Source organism: Orycteropus afer, unplaced genomic scaffold, assembly GCF_000298275.1.
Source record: "Orycteropus afer afer isolate SDZICR_OR568_19922 unplaced genomic scaffold, OryAfe1.0 scaffold00059, whole genome shotgun sequence".
In the NCBI taxonomy this organism is placed as follows: domain Eukaryota; kingdom Metazoa; phylum Chordata; class Mammalia; order Tubulidentata; family Orycteropodidae; genus Orycteropus; species Orycteropus afer.
In genome coordinates this window covers 2,971,227-2,994,182 of record NW_006921646.1, presented here as the reverse complement: position 1 = coordinate 2,994,182, position 22,956 = coordinate 2,971,227, and the positions used below count along the sequence as shown (strand labels likewise).

The window sequence follows — 22,956 nt, the reverse complement described above, 5'->3', positions numbered from 1 at the left end:
AACCTTAGAGGACTGTGAGTTTATGTTAAGAGGGAAGAACAACTCAGAAAAGGAGGGAACAGATGGACAACTCGAAGACTATAATCAACATCACTGAACTGTACATGCAGAAATTGTTGAATTAGTATATGTTTTGTTGTATGTATTCTCAACAATAAAATAAATAATATTTAAAGAAAAAACAAAACATCTTCCCAACTAACCAACCAATCAAGTACCCACTGCTGGCCACTCACAGAGAAGAATACTTCTGAAAAATGAATAGTAAAAAGGGCCCACAGATTTCTCTCTAACCTCTTTTCTCCCCTGAGAGTTAGGCAGAATGGCTTATTAACTTCTCAAAGAAGAACTAACAGAGTCCTATGCCTCATCTTACTGGAGATAACTGAGCAGGAATAATTGCTCTTGCCTTATTCCCACACTGGGAATGGGATTTGCTTTGGTTTACATAACTTTGCTGCCATACTTTTTCAGTGGGTTTTCATCTCTGTGGGGCAGAGCCTTGCAGGAGGATCACAGGTTGAAGGGCTTGAACTCCATTTCCACAGCCACTCTGCCACCACCCAACCCCAGAGGACCACTGTCAAAGAACTCTGCTTTCTTAAGGTCTGACAATACTTCAGGACTCACTTTCCATTCTCTAACGCTCCAGGCACAATAATGATATTAATACCTGTCATTTACTCAACACCTTTTACATGCTAGGAACTATGTGAGACACTCAAGCCCATCTTCTCTAATTGGTAAAAACAACTATGAAACAGATTTAACTGCTTCTGTTTTATAAATAAGCATAATATAACTGAGGCTTAGAGAGGCCATCTATGCACCAACGAGGAGTAAGTGGTGGATCTGGGCCTCAAAACTGATCTGCAAAGCCCCAAGTCTGAGCCCCATCCATTACCCTGCACTACCTTCTAGGAGTGGCCTGGTAGAGTCACACCCAATACCATCTGTGCAGTGATCACAGCTGCCCAGCCTCCAAAAGCCTTCCCCGCCCCACCCTCCTCAGGCCTCACAGTGCAGAGCTGAGCTCAGCCCAAGCTCCTTCACAGCAGCTTTCCTCACCTCCTAGGACCCAATGACAAGAAAAAGTCATCAAGCACAGGATATAGCAAAGCAGCTGTCAGGCACGGTTGGGGTAGGGTGGAAAACAGCATTAATTAATGCTCTATTCCCGGAAAGAGCATCAAAGCCCTGGGTTTAAAGCCAATCACTGCAAAGAAATGCTTCTGAAGTTTCTCTTTAGATAGAGATATCCACAAAAACCAAGTATAATATGATTGTAATGTTTACTAGGCAAGCAAAATTTAATTTTCTGAATTCTTTCCAATAAGACCTCAATTGTCTTTATGTTTTTTTCAAATGCTGGTTGTAGCTGCACTGAAGAACTGGCCCAGGTACCCAGACTCTGAATAACACTTGTTCTGCTGTACCCACTTGCAGTCTTTACATGCAATGGAAATACATCCTCTCCTCACTTACTGACATGGTCACGTTCTAAAGACCAGGTTGTTATGCAAAAATCAGCATGATATGAAAATGGAGGATGACCACATCATTATGTAACTGCTAACCACTGAGAATCATGGCCCAGACAAGTTAACACATACAACATTAACCATCACAGCCAGTATTTCTCTCACCTCACACCCTGGCATTTGTTATGGTCAGATGTACAACATTAATGTGGAAAACAGTAGAATAGTAGATTTTTTATAATTGTCATAAATATGAAATGTCAGATAACAAGACAGCTGGTAAGTGAGGAGAGGGTGTATCATCACATGAACCTCCACTCTTTAAGATGCCATGAGACAACTGGTTTATTGGCCCAAACAGCCAACTTCAATGAAGCTGGGCTTTCCCTAGGTGATTTCACTTTTCTACTTCAAGAGGAAATGGTAAAGCTCATAAGACTGCTTGGCAATGCTGCATGTCAACTGGGAAAGCATATCTTGTGAAGAACCACCTACTCCACTACTAACCCCGTGTGGAGATTGAGCGGGTGCTCAGGAAAAAGGAGCCATAAAGAAGAGGTAATTTGTTAGACTGGTTTAGAAACTTCCCCTGAGAGATAGCAAAGTGGTTCCAAAGAAGAGAAGAGAATGAAGGGCAGCACTTGAAGAGGCACCTACATTATTCCATTTTAGAGACTGTCCCCTGCTTTCTTCCAGGCCATGTGAAGGATTCTGAGATATTGTCTGTCAAATCTAGTATTCACTTCCTGGCCTCATGTGTAACAACCTCTCATTGTCTGGTCCCAATCTCACCTTCTACCCTTAACTCTTATTCTCCCCTATATAAACTCAATCCTCAAGAGAAACCAAACGGCCTAAGCTCTTCCAGCTCCAGGCTTCTGCTCATACTGTTCTCTCCATGGGTCAGAACCTTTCTTCATCTCATTAACTTCAATCTGGTTTTAAGCAAAACACTTGGTTCTTCAATTCCATGTCAAAGTCCACTTCTCTGGGATCTTTCCTGAAGAGTTTTTCTATCCTCACACCTCCTGCTACTTCAAAGCATATTGTACTTCTCTTTGTCTTCCTCTTAAATGGCCTCAGACCTTTAAACTGCCTTATCCTATACCTGACTGTAAATCATTTTCTGTTTTGAAAAACAAACAGAGAGTGCACATTTCCTATAGGGGCAAGGAGCTAACACACTCATGGATTTTCTCCTAGTGCTGCCTGGTATCTAGTCTAGGCTTGCCAAATCTCTGTTTACTAAACAGTGAAAATCTTTTGCAAAGGATTCCTCTGACCCTGACTAACAGAGTCCTATGCCTCATCTTAGTGGAGATAACTGGGCAGGAGGAATTGCCCCTGCCTTGTTCCCACACTGGGAATGGGATTTGCTTTGGTTTACATAACTTTGCAGCTGCAACCCAAATAGAGTTGGGTAGGGCATTTAGTCTACAGATTGTTCAAATGGACATGTCAGCTGTACTGTTCCCCTCCTTGTGGAGAGCTAAATTCATCTCTTGAAAATGTTCCTGGGAGAAAGACACAGTCCACTTCAAAGGCAGCTTCCTCCTAGCAAGAAGCTTACAAGGGTAGCACTTCAACATTCCGAGTGTTTACCAACCTTTGAGAAATACATTCTTCTGCCTAAAAAGACACGTCATAGGTCACTGAAAAATATTTGAGTAAACATATTTCCAATCATTCTATAACAATAGTAATGAAAGGAACCTGGATCTCACACTGCAAATGTTTTGTCCTCAGTAATCTCCCTTTGTTTCCTGAACCATGGAGCCCACTGCCACACCAAGCCGGGAATGTGGGATGGGCTGGACACTTCTGCTGGGAGAGGCATTTGGTCTTTCAGGGGAACACAGTAAGAATAATCATGAAGGAGTGAAGAACAGAAAAAAAATCTCCTTTTGTCCCCCTTTCAGCAGCTTCTCCCAAAGTACCTCTCTTCCATAGCTAACCCGGATCTTCCCTCTTCCTTCTGAAGGACTCATAGGAATTACTCTAACTCTTCTGATGGAAACAAATATTTTCAAACAGCATGTCATTTCTAGGAACTGCCTCTCCTTCAGTCCTATTTAGCTGGGGCCTCTACCCTTAAATTTAACCATTAATGGATTTGTCTTCTGTGACACTGGCAATAAGATCCCCTATCCTGACTTTTCCTCGCCTCCCTCACAGTTGTCAGAAACACCCTGGCTATGGTGCAGAGGAACCTGGGTAACCCTGGCCCTGATCTTGGCCCCAGGAGTCAGCACAAAGGGGAACTATGGAGGGCTTCAGCCAGCCCAGCTCTCCGTGACGTCATGTTGGCCTTACCTCATCCCACTCCGAAGCAAAGGAGGGTGACTTTTCCAGTCTCTTCTTCCCAATGCTGCAGTTGGACAAGGACTCACTCCGGCTCCCCATTGTGGCGTCCTCTGTGGGTGAGCAGGTCAGGAGATCAGAGTCTGACTTGGACAAGCTACGGCTGAGTTTGAGTTCAGCTTTGGGTCTGCTGGTGGGAGGGGCTCGGTTCCTGGCCCCGCTCCGGTCTCCTTCTTCCTCAGCACCACCAGGGTGCGGAGATGCTGTATGAGTCAAAGTTTCGGGGTGCGATTGGCTGTTGGTGGTGGGCAGGCCAGTGGGGTAGCCCACTCTCTTACTCTGGTCCAGAGCACTGGGCTGGGAGGCTCCAGGAGCATGCACTCCCGTCTCCTCCAGCTGCATGCTGGCCTCGTGGCAGGCACCCTGCTGTGAGGACTCTTCTGGATTGCCCTTGCCAGTGGTAGAAAGCAGCTGGAAAGGGTCCTGCCCAACCTCGAACACTGGGGAGGAGCCGTGGAGGAGACCTGAGAACTGCTCTGGGACCTGCCCGTCCTGCCCCTCTGCAGAGTCCTGGCTCCGGCTGCTGCTGCTCCGCCTGTGGTCTTGGAGTGGACGGAGAGAAAGAGAAATAAAAAATTAAACGTGGCAAAAATCAACAAAGTTCCAATGCAGCGAGTGTAAAGCAAGACAGAGGAATTAAAAAAACAGAGAAAGACAGAGAAGCTGGGCAGGCTGGGGAGGGAAGAAAGGAACACAGGGAGAAAGAGGAAGGAAGAAAACAGTTTCATATTGTTTTTAATGTTCAATTTGTACCCAAAGTTAGAGCATTTATGAAATTCCAAACACTGGCCTGATTAATGCTATCTGGCAGCCTTCCCTGTTGGTAGATTTCTGTTAACAGTAACAACCAGACCTTGCTATATAAGGCGAGGATAAGCGCTAACTACATCCTACAGAAAGGACGCAAGTGAGGAGTGAGCGAGTGAACAAGGAGTACAAGCGAGAGTGAGAGCCAGAGCGCCAGCCAGCAGCAGCACGAGCAAGCAAGACTCACTCCTGGAACATCAGATACATTTCCATAAAGGCCAAAGTGTTATTTAGAGCCACCCGCCCTCCCTTCCTTTGGCAAGCAGCGACAGAGAAAAACAAAAATGGAGGTCATGATCCACAACCTGCGACTTCTGGAATTCCTCTACTGAAAGTGCAAAACAAAACAGCAGAGAAATCACTGTTTCCTTCCTGAGAGGGGGGCTATTCAGAGTTCCACGCCTCATCCTTCCTTCCTCAGAGAGCACAGACTTTTCTTTCTTTTTTTTTTTTTTTGTAGAATGTGCACATCTCACCCCTTCCAAAGCCTCCCAGCTGCTCATATTTGTTTATGTTTAACCTTAGATGATCCACTGAAAAGAAAATGGTCTAACTTGTCAATGCCAGGAGACAGTTGTAATTCTTTTAAGACCTCCCTATCATCCCAGAAATCTGACACTACTGGCTCAAGAGGCCAACTACTACTGTACATTCACCCAAGATATCAAATACTTCTGCCCTGAAGCAGCATAAACAATTGACCAAATCAGAGTCCAACATCAGCATGATAGGGACACTCCAGGGCTTTCCCCACATGAACTCAGCCCTATTAAAGATTTTAATCCACATCACCAGGGTAGACACAACATTACGCCCAGCACCAGCTTACTTTCCAAAACTATTATAAATTTATTTTTCTCTGAATGTGTGAATCTGTGGGACACACACCAAATGTTTTCACAGTCTTCCCAAAGCTCCCAAGAACGATTCATGAGATCAGTCTTAGAACTGAAAGGGTTGAGCTCAACTATTTTTACAGATGAGAAATCTAAGGCTCACAGGGCTTTCGTGGTTTGCACAAGGGTAATGGGAAAAAGAATTTAACCTGGAGGTCTGAAAACCTGGTTCCAGTCCTGACTGTGCTGCTCTCTAGTTGTGTGGCCTTGGCAGTGACAATCCTTAAAATCCTTCCTATGTTATAACAACAGTGAGAAGACTCCAAGTCTCTATCATACCCCTTCAGGAGATGCTGCAGAGTTCTGCCTGGGTGCTAACACTGTTGCTGCCTGGATAGTATCTACTCTCCCTCATCAGCACACCTGCAGCCCCAAGGTCCCTTCTTGAAGCTCAGTTCCACAACTGAAAAACGTAGTCAAGTGAGGAAGGGGGCAGAACGAGTAGCACTTCACAGAGATGATGCACTACAACAGTCTCCTCTGCCTATGTGCAATGCTAATGTCCCACAACATTAGTTCTTCCCAGACAGCCTTGAGGAAGGATTCTAACAACCAGCTCTCACAATGAGCTCGTCTCCCTGAGGTCTGAGTAGGGACAAGGCCCTATTAACTGCATCCTTGTAAGAAGAGTGGTTCAGTCTTCACAGTCTTCTCAGCTTTTGGCAATCTACAGAGGCTGCAGTGGGGGCAGCCAATTAGCTCCACTTTATGGCTCTGGTTACTTATCTCAGGAGCCCTGAAGTATGAACTTTGGCTTCTCCCTCCTCTACACTTGACCACTTTAGGACTTTCACACCCTCAACTCACAAACCCCACACCCCAAAGGTCAAGTCCAAGCACGAAACAAGCACTGAAAACTTGAACTATTTCTCTAGGGAAGAAGAAATGTTGAATTCATAGGAGTTCCATACAGCTTAAGTCAGGCCCTGGGAAGCTATGACTTCATGGTTGTGACTACCACATATGACAACTGGCAGCTGGAACAAAGCTGCTGGGTGGTGTTGCATGGTGGGAACACACATGACCATTTTAGACTAGGTCAAGCCAGAGCACGTCCTCAGAGAGGCTGATGGATTCAACCAGGCTGCCTGCAAAATTTGCCACCTCTGGGACTATATCCTATGGCCGACTGTGGTCCAAAGAGACTAAGGTGCAATGTACCTCTGACTGCATTTGAATGCAAGAAGACAACTTTGTGAACTGGTGTACAGGCTCCTACTCCTTTGCTTCTCATTTAACAATATTTTTTGGGGGGATAAAAACAACCACCCCAACAAGAACAAAAGAAAAACACCACAGCCCAGAAGGAGAAACCAGTCTGGTTCATACTGCCTGGGTGGAGCCCAGAACTCAGGCCCAGAGAATGTTCTGACTCCTGCTGTGGGAGCTGACAATGGAGGCCCTGTCAAACAACCACCCATTCATGCCAGCCATTAATGAAAAAAGAAAGAGAAATGCCAAGAGCTCCATACCAGGCAGATGCCAGGGGGAAGGAAGTGGGCAGAAGGAAAGAGCAGAAATTTATGGAATAAGGAAATATGTGGAGGGTAGAAATTCTGAGCCCCATAATCTTATTACAGAAACCACAACGCACCAATATTGTACGGAGTGCAAGAAATTATGGGAAGGGACATAATTACATGACCTACCCAGGGAATCTAAGGAAAGACATCTTGGTATCTGAAAAGCCTCTCAAGAACGAAGAACTTTAGGATCTTTGTTTTTTTATTTTAATTTTTGATAAAAATATACACTTAAAAACATGCTATTTAACAATTTTTACACATATCATTCAGTGATACTGACATATTCTTTATACTGTGCCAATAGTCTCATTATTTCTGTTCTAGTTGTTTCACCTCCATTAGTTCAGGCTCACTGCTCCCTAAACTTCTCATTTATGCTTTAGAGTTACGATTGTCCCTTTGGTCTCATATACTTTTGAGTGTAGTACCTAAAGGTGGCATTCTTTTTCACCTATCTAGCAATTTTACCTCCTCTTCCCTCCTCCCTGGCAACCAACAAAGTTTCCTTCTACATCTAAACCATTCCTTGACTTTTTACAATAGATTAATACAATATTTGTTCTATGATTGACTTTCATGCAGTGTAACGCCTTTCAAGTTCATCCATGTTATGCAGTGTTTCACGAATTCTACATTATTCTTTAGTGTTACGTAGTATTCCAGTGTGTGTATGTACCATAGTTTGGTTACCAATTCCTCCATGATGGGCACTTAGGTTGTTTCCATCTCTTTGCTATTGTGAATGGTGCTGCGATGAATATAGGTGTGCATACCTCTATTCATGTTAAAGACAGCATTCTTTACTTTTTGAACTAAACTCTTTTTTATTTTAAAGATCACTTATAGGAATAGTTTTGGTTCAAGGTTTAAAGAGTATTCCAGAGCAACAGTTTCAGGAGTTCCTCCAGTCTCAATGGATCTAGCTAGTCCGGATTCTTTAGGAATCCTTATTTTTTTTCCTTTCTATCAGGATCAAGATGTTCAGTAATGGTAGCTAGGCATTATCCAGTTGTTCTGGTCTCAGAACCTCAGGAACTTGATAAGCTGGTGTTCTCTTTCCCGTAAAAAACTTTATTCAAATTTTGTAGCAAAATTTCCTGATAAATCAATGAGTAGAGAAAGATCTCCTTAATGGTTCCTACCTCCTGTAAAGTCAGGATAATATCAGGTCTCTTAGAGACTGAGTGTTAACAAATACAATGTACTGGTTAAGAGCCAGGTTTTGAGCAAATTACTTCTCTATACTTCAGTATCCTCATCTGTAATTTGGGGATCTTAACAGTAGGCCTACAAGGAAGACCAGTTAATACTATATTATTCAAATTTACACACCAACCATCAAAGCCAAAGATGAGGAAATTGAAGATTTTTACCAACTTCTGCATCTGAAATTGACCAAACATGCAATCAAGATGTGTTCATTATCACTGGTGACTGGAATGCAAAAGCTGGAAACAAAGAAGAATCACCAGCAGTTGGAAAATATGGCTTTGGTGATAGAAACAATGCTGGAGATCACAAGAAACAATTTTGCAAGACCAATGACTTATTCATTGCAAGTATCTTTTCAATAACATAAATGGTGGCTATATATGTGGACTTCACCAGATGGAGTACACAGGAATCAGACTGATTACATATGTGGAAAGAGACGATGGAGAAGCTCAATATCTTCAGCCAAAACAAGGCCAGGAGCTGACTGTGGAACAGACATCAACTGCTCATATCAAGTTCAACTTGAAGTTGAAGACAAAACAAGTCCACGAGAGCCAAAATATGACCTTGATTATATTCCTCCTGAGTTTAGAGACCATCTAAAGAATAGATTTGATGTACTGAACACCAATGACTGAAAACCAGAACAACTGTGGATGACATCAAGAACGTGACCCATGAAGAGAGCAAAAGGTCATTAAAAAGACAGGGAAGGAAGAAAAGACCAAAATGGATGTCAGAAGAGACTCTGAAACTTGCTCTTGAACAGAGAGGAGCTAAAGCAAATGAAAGAAATGATAAAATAAAAGATCTGAAGATTTAAAGGAGCAGCTCAAGAAGGCAAAGTCAAGTATTATAATGAAATGTGCAAAGACCTGGAGTTAGAAAACCAAAAGGGAAGAATATGCTCAGCATTTCTCAAGCTAAAAGAACTCAAGAAAATATTCAAGCCTTGAGTTGCAATACTGAAAGATTGTATGGGCAAAATGTTGAATGATGCAAAAACAACAAAAGAAGATGGAAGGAATACAGAGACACTGTACTAAAAAAAACTGGTCAATGTTCATCCATTGTAGGAGGTGGCATATGATCAAGAACCAACTGTATTGAAGAAAGAAGTTGAAGCTGCACTGAAGGAATTGATGAAGAACAAGGCTCCAGGAATTAACAGAATACCCAGTGAGATGTTTCAACAAATGAATGCCACCCTGCAAGTACTCACTCATCTGTGCCAAGAAATCTGGAAGACAGTTACCTGGCCAAATGACCAGAAGAGATCCGTATCTGTACCCATTCCAAAGAAAGGTGATCCCACAGAATGTGGAAATTATCAAACAGTATCATTAATATCATATGCAAGTAAAATGTTGCTGAAGATAATTCAAAAACGGTTGCAACACTATACTGACAGAGAACTTCCAGAAATGCAACCTGGATTCAGAAGATGTGGAATGAGGGATATCACTGCTGATGTCAGATAGCTCTTGGCTGAAAGCAAAGAATACCATAAAGATGTTTACTTGTGTTTTATTGACTATGCATTCGATTGTGTGGATCATAACAAATTATGGATAACATTGCAAAGAATGGGAATTTCAGAACACTTAATTGTGCTCATGAGGAACCTATATATAGACCAGGAGGTTGTCGCTAGAACAGAACAAGGGAATACTGTATGGTTTAAAATCAAGAAGGGAGTGTGTAAGGGTTGTAGCCTTTCACCAACCTCATTCAATTTGTATGCTGAGCAAGTAATCCGAGAAGCTAGATTATGTGAAAAAGAACATGGCATCAGGACTGGAGGAAGACTCATTACTAACCTGCAATATGCAGATGATACAACTTTGCTTGCTGAAAGTGAGGATGACTTGAAGCACTTACTGATGAAGGTTGAATGAAGACTGCAGTCTGCAGTATGGATTACACTTCAATATAAATCAAACAAAAATTCTCACAACTGGACCAATAAGCAGCATCACAATAAACAGAGAAAAGACTGAAGTTATTAAGGACTTCATATTACTTGGTTCTATAGTAAAGACCAATGGAAGCAATAGTCAAGACATCAGACGGCGTATCACACTGGGCAAATCTGCTGCAAAAGACCTCTTTCAAGTGCTGAAGAGCAAAGATGTCTCTCTGTAAATTAAGGTGCGCCTACTAACCCAAGCCATGGTATTTTCAATTGCCTGGTATGCATGTGAGAGCTGGACAATGAATAAGGAAGATCGAAGAAGAGTTGATGCTTTTGAGTTGTGGTGTTGGTGAAGAATACTGATGGTACCATGAATTGCCAAAAGAACTACCAAATCTGTCCTGGAAGAAGTGCAGTCAGAAGGCTCCTTGGAAGCGAGAATGGACACACTTCATCTCACCCACTTTGGTCATGTTGTCAGAAGGGACCATTCCCTGGAGAGAGATATCATGCTTGGTAAAGCAGAATGTCAAAGAAAAAGGGGAAGGCCCTCAACGAGATGGATTGACACAGTGGCTGCAATGATGTGCTCAGGTATAGCAAGGATAGTGAGGCTGGCACAGGACCAGGCAGTGTTTTGTTCTGTTGTACATGGGGCCACTATGAGTTGAAGCCAACTCGAAGGTACCTAACAACAACAATAGTACTTATTTTACAGAATTGTGAGAATTAAATTATACATGTTAAGCATTTAGACCCAAGCCTGGTTATATGCCCAGCTTTCAACATGTTTTTAACCTCTATAAAGGATCCTTTACAACATATTTTGCTTGCAAATGAGACAAATTACTTCCTATTTCTCTCTTCCTCACATTTTTGGCACAAGGAACATCAAAGACAATGTATATGAAAGTGTTTTGTAAAATACGTAAGTTCTTTACAAACACCCATTATCTTCATCATCCTTACAAACTCTTAACAACAGGAAAAAGGGAGAGAAGGTAATATGGTGAGAGGGCTGAAGTGAAAAACTCTGAGACAGGCCCCAGAACTGTCATTGTAACCATCCATTTTGTCAATCAGTTTTGTACAAAGTGTCTGCTCTTACGGGACACTCAGGGGATAAAAGATGAAGACACTGAGATTGCCTCAATGGTCTTACAAGCTATTGGAAGAGAGTGTCATGTACAGAAATAAATAGTATTCAAGGCAAAACTTAACAGATGCTTTAAGAAAGCTCTTAAGGTAATACATGGCGAACAAAAAGGAACACAAGATTACTTGGAGTCAGAGGCTTTTTGGATGAGGTGGTTTTTGAGCTGGGCGCTAAAGGAAAAGCAAGACCCTGACATACTTATAAAGAAGTGGAAATACTTTAGGCAGACACATGAAACGTGTGCCCAGGGAGCACCTTTCTTTGGGATGGGAAGCTATGCGCTCCCGCCTGCAGAACTACATAGCTTTCAACATTCCTCACAATCTGCCCTTCTAGGAGATGAACAAGGACCTAATGGGACACAGGGAAGGTCGTTCCTTGCTCTCCCAATACATCACGGCTGTGTTCCTTGCTTTCCCAATACATCACGGCTGGGTGCTGTACTAACTAGGGCACACCAGTGTGCTAGTTCCCAGCCCCTCCAACTTTCAATCTTTATTCATTCTGTGTGTTCATTTTCTCTTTACCCTGTGAATTGCTGGAGCAAGGGGTCTTTTGTGATGCATTTTAATTACCATGATGATCCATGGGGATCTCAAGGGCTTTTGAATAATAACATTTTGACATTTATACATTTTTAGTCACTTCTGTCCATTTAAATTAGGGCTGAAAAATGCAACTTATGTGAGAAGTCACTTACTCAACACAGTCCTTGGACCCAGAGAAGGAGGCTAGGGTATTCCAGTTTCCGAGACTATTCTGCTTTCTCTGTTCCAGTAAGACCAGAAGCCCTGAACTGTCTAGCCACTATATGAGCATCAGAAATCACGTGTCCAGGAGAACTGCCAATACTTGGCTGATTTTAGAGTGTCGTCATACTTTTTCCAGAAGGAAGGTACTAAACTAGATTATTCAGACATTTGCTAGAGACAACGATCTGATAAGACAAATAAACTTAAGAGTCTGTTCTGGTTCACGGCAACCTGATAACTAGAACAAGAACCAGACTGGCACTCAAGAGGCCCAAGCTGTAGTCCTAGCCCTATCATGGATTAGCCAGTCCTGTGACTCTTCCTCTCTGAGTTTCTTTCAAAAAATGAGGGGCACATGAACCATAGCCTCATCTACCCTGAGACCAGGAGAACTAGATGGTGCCCAGCTACCACTACTGACCATTCTGATCCAGGCCACAAAAGATGAACCCTGATAGAATAGGAGAAAATGTGGAACAGAACCTCAAATTCCTAAAAAAAAAAGAGAGATTTACTGGACTAGTTGAGACGGGAGGACTCCCCAAGACTACTGCCCTGAGATACTCTTCAAACCTTGAACCAAACCTAACCTCTGAGATTACCTTGGAGCTAAATAACAAATTCGCTAAAAAAATAATGAATATCACTTATAAGCACTATGTTCTTTTTTTTTTTTTTAAATCAACTATATGGGATCAAATGGTCAACAATTACTTTGAAACAAAGATGAGGCAGGGAAACTAGATTAATGGAAATGATACCACCAGAACAAGACTAATGAGAATGTTTATATATTGTGAAGAATACAACCAATGTCACTGAATAATCTGTGTAGAAATTGTCAAACAGGAACCTAAACTGCTGTGTAAACTTTCACCAAAAACACTATTATTTAAAACAAAACAAAACAAAACAAAAAGAGGCTGAGTGCATTCTTTAGGGCTTTGAGATTAGTATCATTTGAATCCATGATTAGATGACTGTTCTGGTTACCTACTGCCGCTCTGACAAGAATATATACCACAAATGGGATGGCCTTAACAAACAGGAGTTTATTCTTACAATTTGGAGGCTTTAAGTCCAAGTTCAAAGTGCCAGGCTCTAGGGGCTGGGTGAAAGCCCGTTAACGTTGGGGTCCAGCTCTGCCTCCTGCTCCCGGCCCACTGGAGCTAGAGGCATTTCTTCACTCAGACAGCTGCTGGCTGCTGAGGCAGAGAAGCCCCAAGGTTGACAAGTAAAAAGGCACAGTCCCGATGTTACCAAATCACATGGCAGGCCACTGACTTTAAGTCCATTGTAAGTCCCAAGGTCGGCAGAGCATAGCAGGCTGCTGAACAACAACACAGCTACATGCAGGGTCCAAACGTGCTATAAGCTAGAGACCATTCCCAAGGCTTCTCCTTATATACAGGAAGCAGACCACATCCCAAAGGTCTCAGCTGCCTGTGGTAGATCCTACCATAGAGGTGATTGCCAGTCTCATCATGGGGAATAACTACCACCAGCTGCCCAACCACTCAACCAGGCCCAGCCAAGTTGACACACAAACATAACTACCACAATGACCTCTCTAGGTCCCTTCCAGTTCTAGGATGTTAAGTAAGTGAATAGTAGCAGGGCTTCTGATTAAACAGTTTAACCTCGTGGTTAAAGGCACAGGCTTTAGGTTCAGTCAGACTAGGGCTTAAATCCCAGATCTAACACCTAACTTCTTCCTTCCTCATCTATTACAGTGGGACAGAAACAGCTCTTGAAGATCTGTCTTGAGGAAATAATATAATCAGAGTAAATGAACTCAGCATGGTGGCTGGCCCATAGGAAGCATTTAGTAGATGGTAGATGCTATCATTATCATCATGTTTCTTTTACAACCGTTTATGAACTTCTCTCCATGCTAACACTGCACACAGCTAGTTTTGTTTTTCCTGACTGGGAAAAGTAGACTGGTTTCTTCCAGGACTTTGAACCAGTTCATTCCAGTTTGAACCAGTTCATCCCCTGCTGAGAATTTGCATTTCCACCCAAGATACACTGAATTAGAATCTACATTTTAACAAGATCCCTGAGATAAGAATCACCTGGAGATCTTGTTAAAATGTAGATTCTGATTCCACCTATCTGGGATGTGCAAACTCAACAGGAGGCTGACCTGGAATGACTGGCTCAAAGCCCTAGTTTCTTTTAAGTGCCTCCCGTCAACAGGCAGAATAAAATATGAATGTCAGAGAAGGTACAGTAAAGACTGTCAGGAGTCTTGAGTTTGGTTCAGGGTAACATGTAACAAAACAGTGGAGAATCTTCAGGCAAAAAAAACATCTATACCTGCCTCATCCCCCATGAAGGTAGCCTTGATTATCTCCCTGTATCTATTCCACTTCCTTAAACTCCTGAAGAGTATGTTCACTGCCTGTTGTTGGACTTTTGGACCCTCAAACTTTCCTATTCTTCAATGTACCAGTTATGCCTGTATCAGTTTCTAACCAGTCATTATTATTTAATCCTGCCTAATTTAACAAACAACACACTTGCCATCCTGTTCCCCTTGATCTTCTGCCAATTCCAACACTGAGTATTCACTGGGTATTTGCTTTCTCTTCTCCAGTTGCTGGAATGTCAAACACTGTTGAGTACTCTAGAAACAACTGATTGAGTCCTCTACCAATTTATCTCTCAGCTGTCTTCCAACAGCTACCACTTATTAGATAGTAGTTATCCAATAAGGAGCTCTGGTGGTACAGTGCTTAAAGAACATGCTACTAAACAAAAAGTTGGTGGTTTGAACCCACCAGCTGCTCCGTGGGAGAAAGATGTGGCATTTTGCTTCTGTAAAGATTTATAGCCTTGGAAACCCTATGGAGCAGTTCTACTCTGTCCTATAGGGTTGATGAGTTGGAATCATCTTGACTGGAGTGGGTTTTTTTCTTTTAGTTGTTGTTGTTATTCTGTGCCAGACCCTAAGCTAAGCATTTTCTTTTTAATATTCCCAACAGCCACAAGATAAGAATTAGTATATCTACTACATGTAGAAATGAAGCCTTAAAGAGGTTTAATGAGTTCCTCAAGGTCAACAGCCAATAAGTGGTAGAGCAAATCCTGACTACAAGGCTCAACCACTCTTTTATTCATTTCTTTAGAACTATGATATCACCAGAAGATTATTCCTCATCTCTTGGCTCTTTTTCCACTGTTATCTTTACTGACAGTGCCTGTACACATAGAGGATAAATGCACCAACATTCCTGAGAGGACTGAGGTCAGATAAATTTCTTTAACTACCAAAATCTGTTAAAATTTGGAAATCATCTCATCTCTTCCCACCTGCCTCAGAGAAGTATCTCTCTGCCTAAAATTTACCAGTGGCCTTAATTGCCTGATTCATTTTCTAGTCTTCATCTTTCTAGCTCTTTCTATAGTATTTGACATGTTTACCACTCCTCCTCTTTGAAACTCTTCTACTTTGGTGTGAAATGATGGTTGCCTCCAATACCCACTGACCCCTCCCCCTTCCCTGGCTAGAGATTTTTAGATAGAGTCACAGACAACCTGAATAAAGGCTACATTTTCTGTCTTCTTTTTAACTAACTATAGCCACATGACCAAGTTCTAGCCAAATGGTTATATGTGAAAGTGGTGTCTGCAATTTCTGGGAACTGTCTTTAAAGTCTCTTTTCTCCCCCTTCTTCCTTCCTGTCTTAAAAGTTTGAATTTGAACAGCCATCTTGGACCATGTGGTGTAAGACAAAAGGAGCCTGAGTCCTTGACAATCATGAAGCTGCCGTACCAGCCCTCGATTTCTATCTTGTTTAAACAACATTTTGTTGTTGTTGTTGTTGCATTAGCCTTGGATTCTAAGATACTGTACTATCATGGTTATCTGCCCATGTCTCTTTCCCCTTGTGCCTCCAAATATAAATTCTGTTCTCAACTTCTTCAATCTCTCTAGACTTTCCCTTAGCAACTGGTTCCTTCAACTTGGAAGATTCATGAATTTTGTGTGTAATCTCCACATTTCTCTTGAACTTAAGACTCACATTTCCAAGTGTCTACTGAGTACCTTTACCTGGCTATCACGTGGTACCCGGAATACCTCAAGTTTAACATATTTAAAACTGAATTTAACATCTTCCCTCAAACATGTCTTCCTCAGTTCCCTACTTCTAGTAGATGTACAATATTTTCCTAATTAAGTAAGCTCAAAACCTCAGAATCATAATCAGAATACCCTTTTCTCATTACACTCCCATATTTGGTTGTTAAGGCACTGTCAATTCTACCTTCTAAATACCTCTCCCATCCATACTCTCTTTCCTATAATCTCTTGCTGTCCTATTTTGGGCTCCAATGACCTTCCACAGACTCCCTGAAATCTCTTGACTTCAGAGTAAACCCTAACTCCAGTATCTCCCAACTGCAATCCAAGACTTCACAATTATACATTCTTAAAGTGTGACTCTCTTCTGTCATCCACTCAAAAAACTTCAGCTACACTGCACTGCACTGTCTTAGGAACAAAGGCTGACATTTGAGATCCAAGACTCTACAAGTTCCCTTTGTTCCAGCCAAACATGCTCTCTCACTTCTCTCATCATCTTACTATTGTTGATGCCATTCCCTCTGCCTGGAATGCCCTTTCCATCCTCCTTATTTCTGCTTATCATATTTAGAATATAGTATAATTCTCTATTTTAGGGTTCAGCTCAAATGCCACTTCCTTTATAAAGCCATCCCTGATCTCTTACACTGACATAATTTATCCCTCTTTTGAAGTCTCAAATTACTTTTATACCAAATATATATAAATTTAACATATTCTGCCCTTTTATGATCATTTTGCATATGTTGCCAACTCCTGTGCTTTACCAGTCTTGGTATTTCCTATGGTGCTTGTGGTAGTTCAGTTTGTGTGTCAACTTGGCTGGGCCTGGTTGAGTAGCTGGGCAGCTGAATGTAGTATTCCCCATGATGAGACTGGTAATCAACTCCATGGTGGAATCTACTGTGAGCAGCTGGGAGCTGCCTTAGGAAATGTGGTCTGCTTCCTGTATATAAGCAGAAGTTTTGGGGACTGGTTCCAGCATATGGCACGCTTGGATTCTGCATGTAGCCATGTCGTTGTTCAGCAGCTTGCCATGCTCTGCCGACCATGGGATTTAATATGGACTTGAATTAATGGCCTGCCGTGTGGTTTGGTAACATCAGGACTATGCCTTTTTACTTGTCAACCTTGGGCTTGGCAGCCTCAGCAGCCAGCACCTGTCTGAGTGAAGAAAAGCCTCTAGCTTCAGTGGGCTGGGAGCTGGAGGCAGAGCTGAAGCCCAAGGCTGAGGAGCTTTCACCCAGCCCCTAGAGCCTGGCATTTTGAACTTGGACTTAAAGCCTTCTGAACTGTAAGAGAATAAACTCCTGTTTGTTAAGGCCATCCTATTTGTGGTATATCCTTGTCAGAGCAGCATTAGGTAACTAGAACAGTGCCCTACATAATGTTTCATCTATAAATGATTGACAACATATTTGGTGAAAGAAAATACAAGCACAGCAAGAACTGTTAGGATGGCACAGGGCCGGGCCATGTTTTGTCCTGTTGTACAAAAAGTCGCTATGAATGAGAGACAAGTCAACAGCACCTAACAACAACAATGTGTATATAATGGAACACTACTAGGCCATAAAGATAAATGAAATCCTGACACATGCTACAACAAGGGTAAGCCTTGAAAACATTATGATGAGTGAAATAAGTCAATCATACAAGGACAAATATTGTATGATTTCACTTATATGAAATAATAAGAACAGGCAAATGTATAGAGAGCAAAGTTTATTAATACCCTTACTCCTCAGTCATCAACTATCTCATATGACTTTTTGTATTTACAACAATAGTAAGAAAACTACTATCTAGTTTGTGAATTAATGATACACACCTGACAGTAATGAACAAGGTGCAAGGTGAGAGTAACACCAGCTGTGATGTTAAAGGCTATGAGTCAATTTGGCTGGGCCATAATTCTCAGTGGTTTAGCAGTTATGTAATGATGTAGTCATTTTCCATTTTGTGATCTGATCCTTCATTTTTGTATAATGCTAATTTCTACATAACAACTTAGTCTTCTGAAACCTAACTTTGTCAATAAATGAAGAGTGGGTATAATTATCAAGGGTGAGAGGGACGGGGAAAGGAGGAGTTATTATTTAGGAAGCAGTGAGTTTTTGTTTATGGTGATGGGAAATTTGGCAACAATTATGGGTTCCACAACATCACAAAATTGTACACCTGAAAAATGTTGAACTGGCAAATGCTGTGTTATATATATATTTTTTACAAAACTTGAAAAGATGGTGGATTGTACATGGCACTTCTTTTTTTAAATCTCCTTTCTGAAATGTCACTAAATTAATAGTAAAGATAGGTTTTGGGTTACATCCAGGAAGACAGGGTGCATGAAAAGAAAAAAAGCAACAAAATTTTGGAAGTGGGACTGCAGATGGAAGCACATCTGAGAAAAGTCAGTCCTAAACTGACAAAGGGAACAGCCTAGATTTTCACTACAGAATTTCCCAAAGGCTTATTGTTGTTGTTACGAGCTGTGGAGTCAGACCCGACTCATAGCGACCCCCCTGGGGTTTCCGAGGCAGTATCACTGTGGAAGTAGATTGCCCAACCTTCCTTCCGAGGAGTGGCTGGTAGGTGTGAACCGCCAGCCTTCTGGTTAGCAGTCAAGTGCCTTAGGCACTATGCTACCAGAGTGGTCAGTACTCTGGATGCAGGAGTGAAGGGAGAAGCTAAATTAACATTTTCTTCCCTTAAAGAGGATTAAAGTTTCCATACAACTGCACAGACACAAATACATAGTTCTCAGGAACACTGATTCAACTACAAGTAAAAAAAACTTGTAAGTGTAGCTGCATGCTTATCTATTACCTCATCTAACTCAAGAAAGAAAAAAAAATCCATAGAATCCACAGGTGTCATTATCTTCAGATAATCACTGAACTCTGCCCTAAGTAATCACTTCACCTGGACCCAAATACTATTAGTGGATATTGCAGATAAGCACCACAGAGAACAATATGGCTTTTAGAGCTCTTGGTTACTTCCTCATCTGCTATAAAATCTGGAAAGTTATCCACTGTTTCTCTGAGTATTTGCATGTCTAGGATGTCCAGTGGGCAAAGAGTTAAACACTAAAGAGAAATAAATGACTGTGGGAACAAAACAGAAATTCTGCTCTCAGTCATGATTTTAGTAGATTTTTCCTTACATTTTGAAACAGTTTAAATAATACAAGAATTGTTCTTTTTGTTAGTTGCTGTTGCCACAATTCTGACTCATGGCAACTCCATGTGTCAAAGTAGAATTGCGCTTCATAGGATTTAAGGCTGTAACCTTCTGGAGACTCAGGTGCACCTAACCCAAGCCATGGTATTTTCAATCACCTCATATGCATGTGAAAGCTGGATAATGAATAAAGAAGATCAAAAAAGAGTTGATGCTTTTGAGTTGTGGTGTTGGCAGATACTGAAAGCACCATGGACTGCCAAGAAGAACTAACAAATCTGTCCTGGAAGAAGTGCAGCTGGAATGCTCCTTGAAAGCAAAAATGGCCAGACTTCGTCTCACCTAGTTCAGTCATGTTGTAAGTAGGGGCCATTCTCTGGAGAAGGATATCCATGCTTAGTAAAATGGAGAGTCAACAAAAAATGGAAGGCCCTCAACCAGATGGATTGACACAGTGGCTGCAACGATGGGCTCAGGTATAGTAAGGATTGTGGCATGGGACCAGGCAGTGTTTCATTCTATTGTACACAGGGTCGCTATGAATCAGAGCCGAGTTGACAGCACCTAACAACAACTACAAACCTTTTGGAAGCAGATCATCAGGCCTTTTTTTCTAAGTGCTTCTGTGTGAGACAAGCACTTAACCATTTGCGCCACCCAGGGATTCCTATGTAGAAATTACCTGTTAGATAAAATTGTCGTAAACCCATCTGAGCCTAGTGCCTTTTTGGAGGGTTGGACTTTCTTCTTCTTGAATCTATTAATGCTTTCTACTTCTATGAGTTTTTGTCACTTCTACAGGCATGAATGGCATTTCTGGGTGGGAAAGTTCTTCACTGTGAAGGATTGCCCTGAATAGTACAGGATGCTTAGCATTCCTGGGCACGAGGCATTAAATGCTGGTAGCAACCCCATCCCAAGCAGTCATTATGATAGACTAAAACCTCTCCCCAGGTAATTTTAAAGGCCTTCTTGGGGGATGGTAGCAATTTGAGTTAACCACATAAAATTTATTTCTATAAATTCTTTCATTATTAATTTTTAAAATCTGAATTTGTGGCTATGTTTTCTATCATCCCTACATGTTGTATTTTTTTCCTCTTGTCTAATGCCAGAGATCTTAAAAAACAAGTAAGTTTTTATTTTAATAATCAAGTTTATTGCTTTTTGTTTTACTTCCTTACTTCTGCTTTTATCTTTTTTTCCTTATTTGTGGCTTACCATGCACACCTTAAAGTACATAAAGTGTTCTATCTGCCTTTATCTTTATTAATTTCTTTCTACTACTTTCTTTTAATTTTTAGTCTTTCCTATTTTTTTTAACAAATGGATTTAAAGATATGAACTTTCCTTTGTGTACTAGTTTGACCAAATATTATAGGTATTTTTATAAAGTGTTTCTACTATCATTAATTTCTACATAGAATAAATGAGGGGGAAATGATAGGAAGCACATAGACTAAACAAAGAAAGCTAATCAATAAGATGCTCAGTTTATGTTCTTTATCCTAGTTTGGTGAGTAGTGTTTGGGGTCTTAAAAGCTTGAGCATCCATCTAAGATACAACCATCAGTCTCTTCTCATCCAGAGAAGAAACTAGTCTATAGGGGTAACAATCTATATGAATCATGGTCTCATCTACCCTTGACACCAGAAGAACTAGATGGTGCCTGGCTACCACTACCAACTTCTGGTCAGGGCCAATAGAGGGATCCTGACAGAAGCGGAAAAAAATGTAGAACAGAACTCAAATTCTTCAAGAGTCCAGACTTACTGGACGTTTGAGACTAGAGAACTCCTCAACACTACTGCCCTGAGATATTCCATAAACTTGAACTGAAACAGCTCCCTGTCCTTTTAGCTAAACAGCAGATTGGCTCATAAAATAAAGAATATTACCAGAGGACTGTGCATCTTTAAAAAATTATCTGTGTAAAACCAAATGGTCAACAATTACTGTTAAGTAAATGTGAAAGGGTAAAGGGACAGCAAAACTAGATTACTGGAAGTGAAACATCCAGAAGAGAATTAATGAGAATGTTAACACACTGTGAAAAACCTAACCAACGTCACTGAACAATCTGTGTAGTACAGGCAGTCAGTCCCTGGGTTACTGGCAATTTCTATTTACCCTTTAATATTATGTAAATTTGCCCTCACTTTGAAATATATGCACTAACTCCTACTGGCAACAAATTCTTCATCACAATCACCTTCACTTGCATGTGCTTCTAAATCATGGAAAAGACTTTGTGCCTTTTCTTGCACTAAAGTGAGGCTAAGTAAGAATAGCACCTGTTCCAACTCATCTACAAATTCCACTTAAAGACTTAAAGACACAGTTAGGAATGGATCTCATTCATAACCTGGGGACTGCTATAATTGTTAAATAGGAACCTAATTTGCTATGTAAACCTTCACTGAAAATAATAAAATATTCAAAAAACAAAATAAAAAAACAAAGGTGCTCAACTTCACTAGATCAGGAAAATGACAATTTAAAGACAGATCTTTTATAGTTATTATGGGGTGTACAATTAACTTTACCCAAAGAATTTAGTCTGTGTGTCCCTGGTTCCTAACAGGTAATCTCTAAACCCCTGGAAATAACCCCAGTGACTGGAGTATTGCTTATCCATGAGGACTCTAGACAACACCTGAAAGTTTATGCTAATAAGATACACACTGAGAGAAGGCTGGCAATGCCCAAAAGACTCAACCCGTTATATCAGTCAGATCTCAGGTAAGGGGAGCTGAGGTTGAGTTTAACTATGAGGCAACAATGCAATCAATCATGCCTATGTAATGAAGCCACAATAAAAACTCTGGACTCTGAAGCTCGTGCTTGGTGAAAGGTATCAGTGTTTGGGAGGGCACTGCATCCCTTTTTCAGACACTGAAGCTTTGTGTTGGGGATCCTCCCAGATCTTGCCCTGTGCATCTCTTTATTTGTATCCTTTTTCCTATAATAAAACTGTACTTGCAAGTATAATGTGTTCCTGAGTTCTGTGAGTCATTCTAGCAATTTATCAAACCCAAGGGGGCCAGTGGGAATCCTGAATTTGCAGCTAACAAGTTCAGAAGTGAGGGGGACTGAGGACTCTCAAACTTACGGCTAGCATTCTGAGGGGGTAAGAAAAAGCCCCTGAATTTATAGGCAGTAGGTCAGAAGTGAGGGTGTCATGGGGCTTCCCAAGCTTGCAGCTGGAATCTGAATCTTGGGATGACTTGATAGTTTGGAAAACTGTGCCGTTTAACTTGTGAACTCTGACCTAGCTCTGGTGGTTAGGTCAGAGGAAGAAGTACTGCATTTGTAGTTGGTGTCAGAGAGGAGTTAGAGTTAGAATTAGCCTCAGTGAAAACAGAGAGAAAAACATGTAATAGTTATCACAGTAAAAAACACTAAAGAGTGGTAATATGTCTTGTTCATGAAGGTATGGGGAAAAAAGAGTATGCTCATTCACCATTAAGGGCAATTTAGCTCCCCTAATTTGGTCTAGACAAATGGGAGCTCTGGTAGTATAGTGGCTAAGACACTTGCCTGCTAACCAGAGGGCTGGTGGTTCAA

General features: G+C 41.3%; 1 protein-coding gene across 1 annotated transcript in view; it reads right to left on the bottom strand.

Moving 5' to 3' along the window:
• Nucleotides 1–22,956, bottom strand: part of ANKS1A (ankyrin repeat and sterile alpha motif domain containing 1A) — a 276,183-nt gene that overhangs the window by 107,035 nt on the left and 146,192 nt on the right. Inside the window, exon 12 of the mRNA XM_042780753.1 lies at nucleotides 3,795–4,384. Coding sequence (XP_042636687.1) covers nucleotides 3,795–4,384 — 590 coding nt within the window. The remainder of the gene's footprint in view (nucleotides 1–3,794; nucleotides 4,385–22,956) is intronic.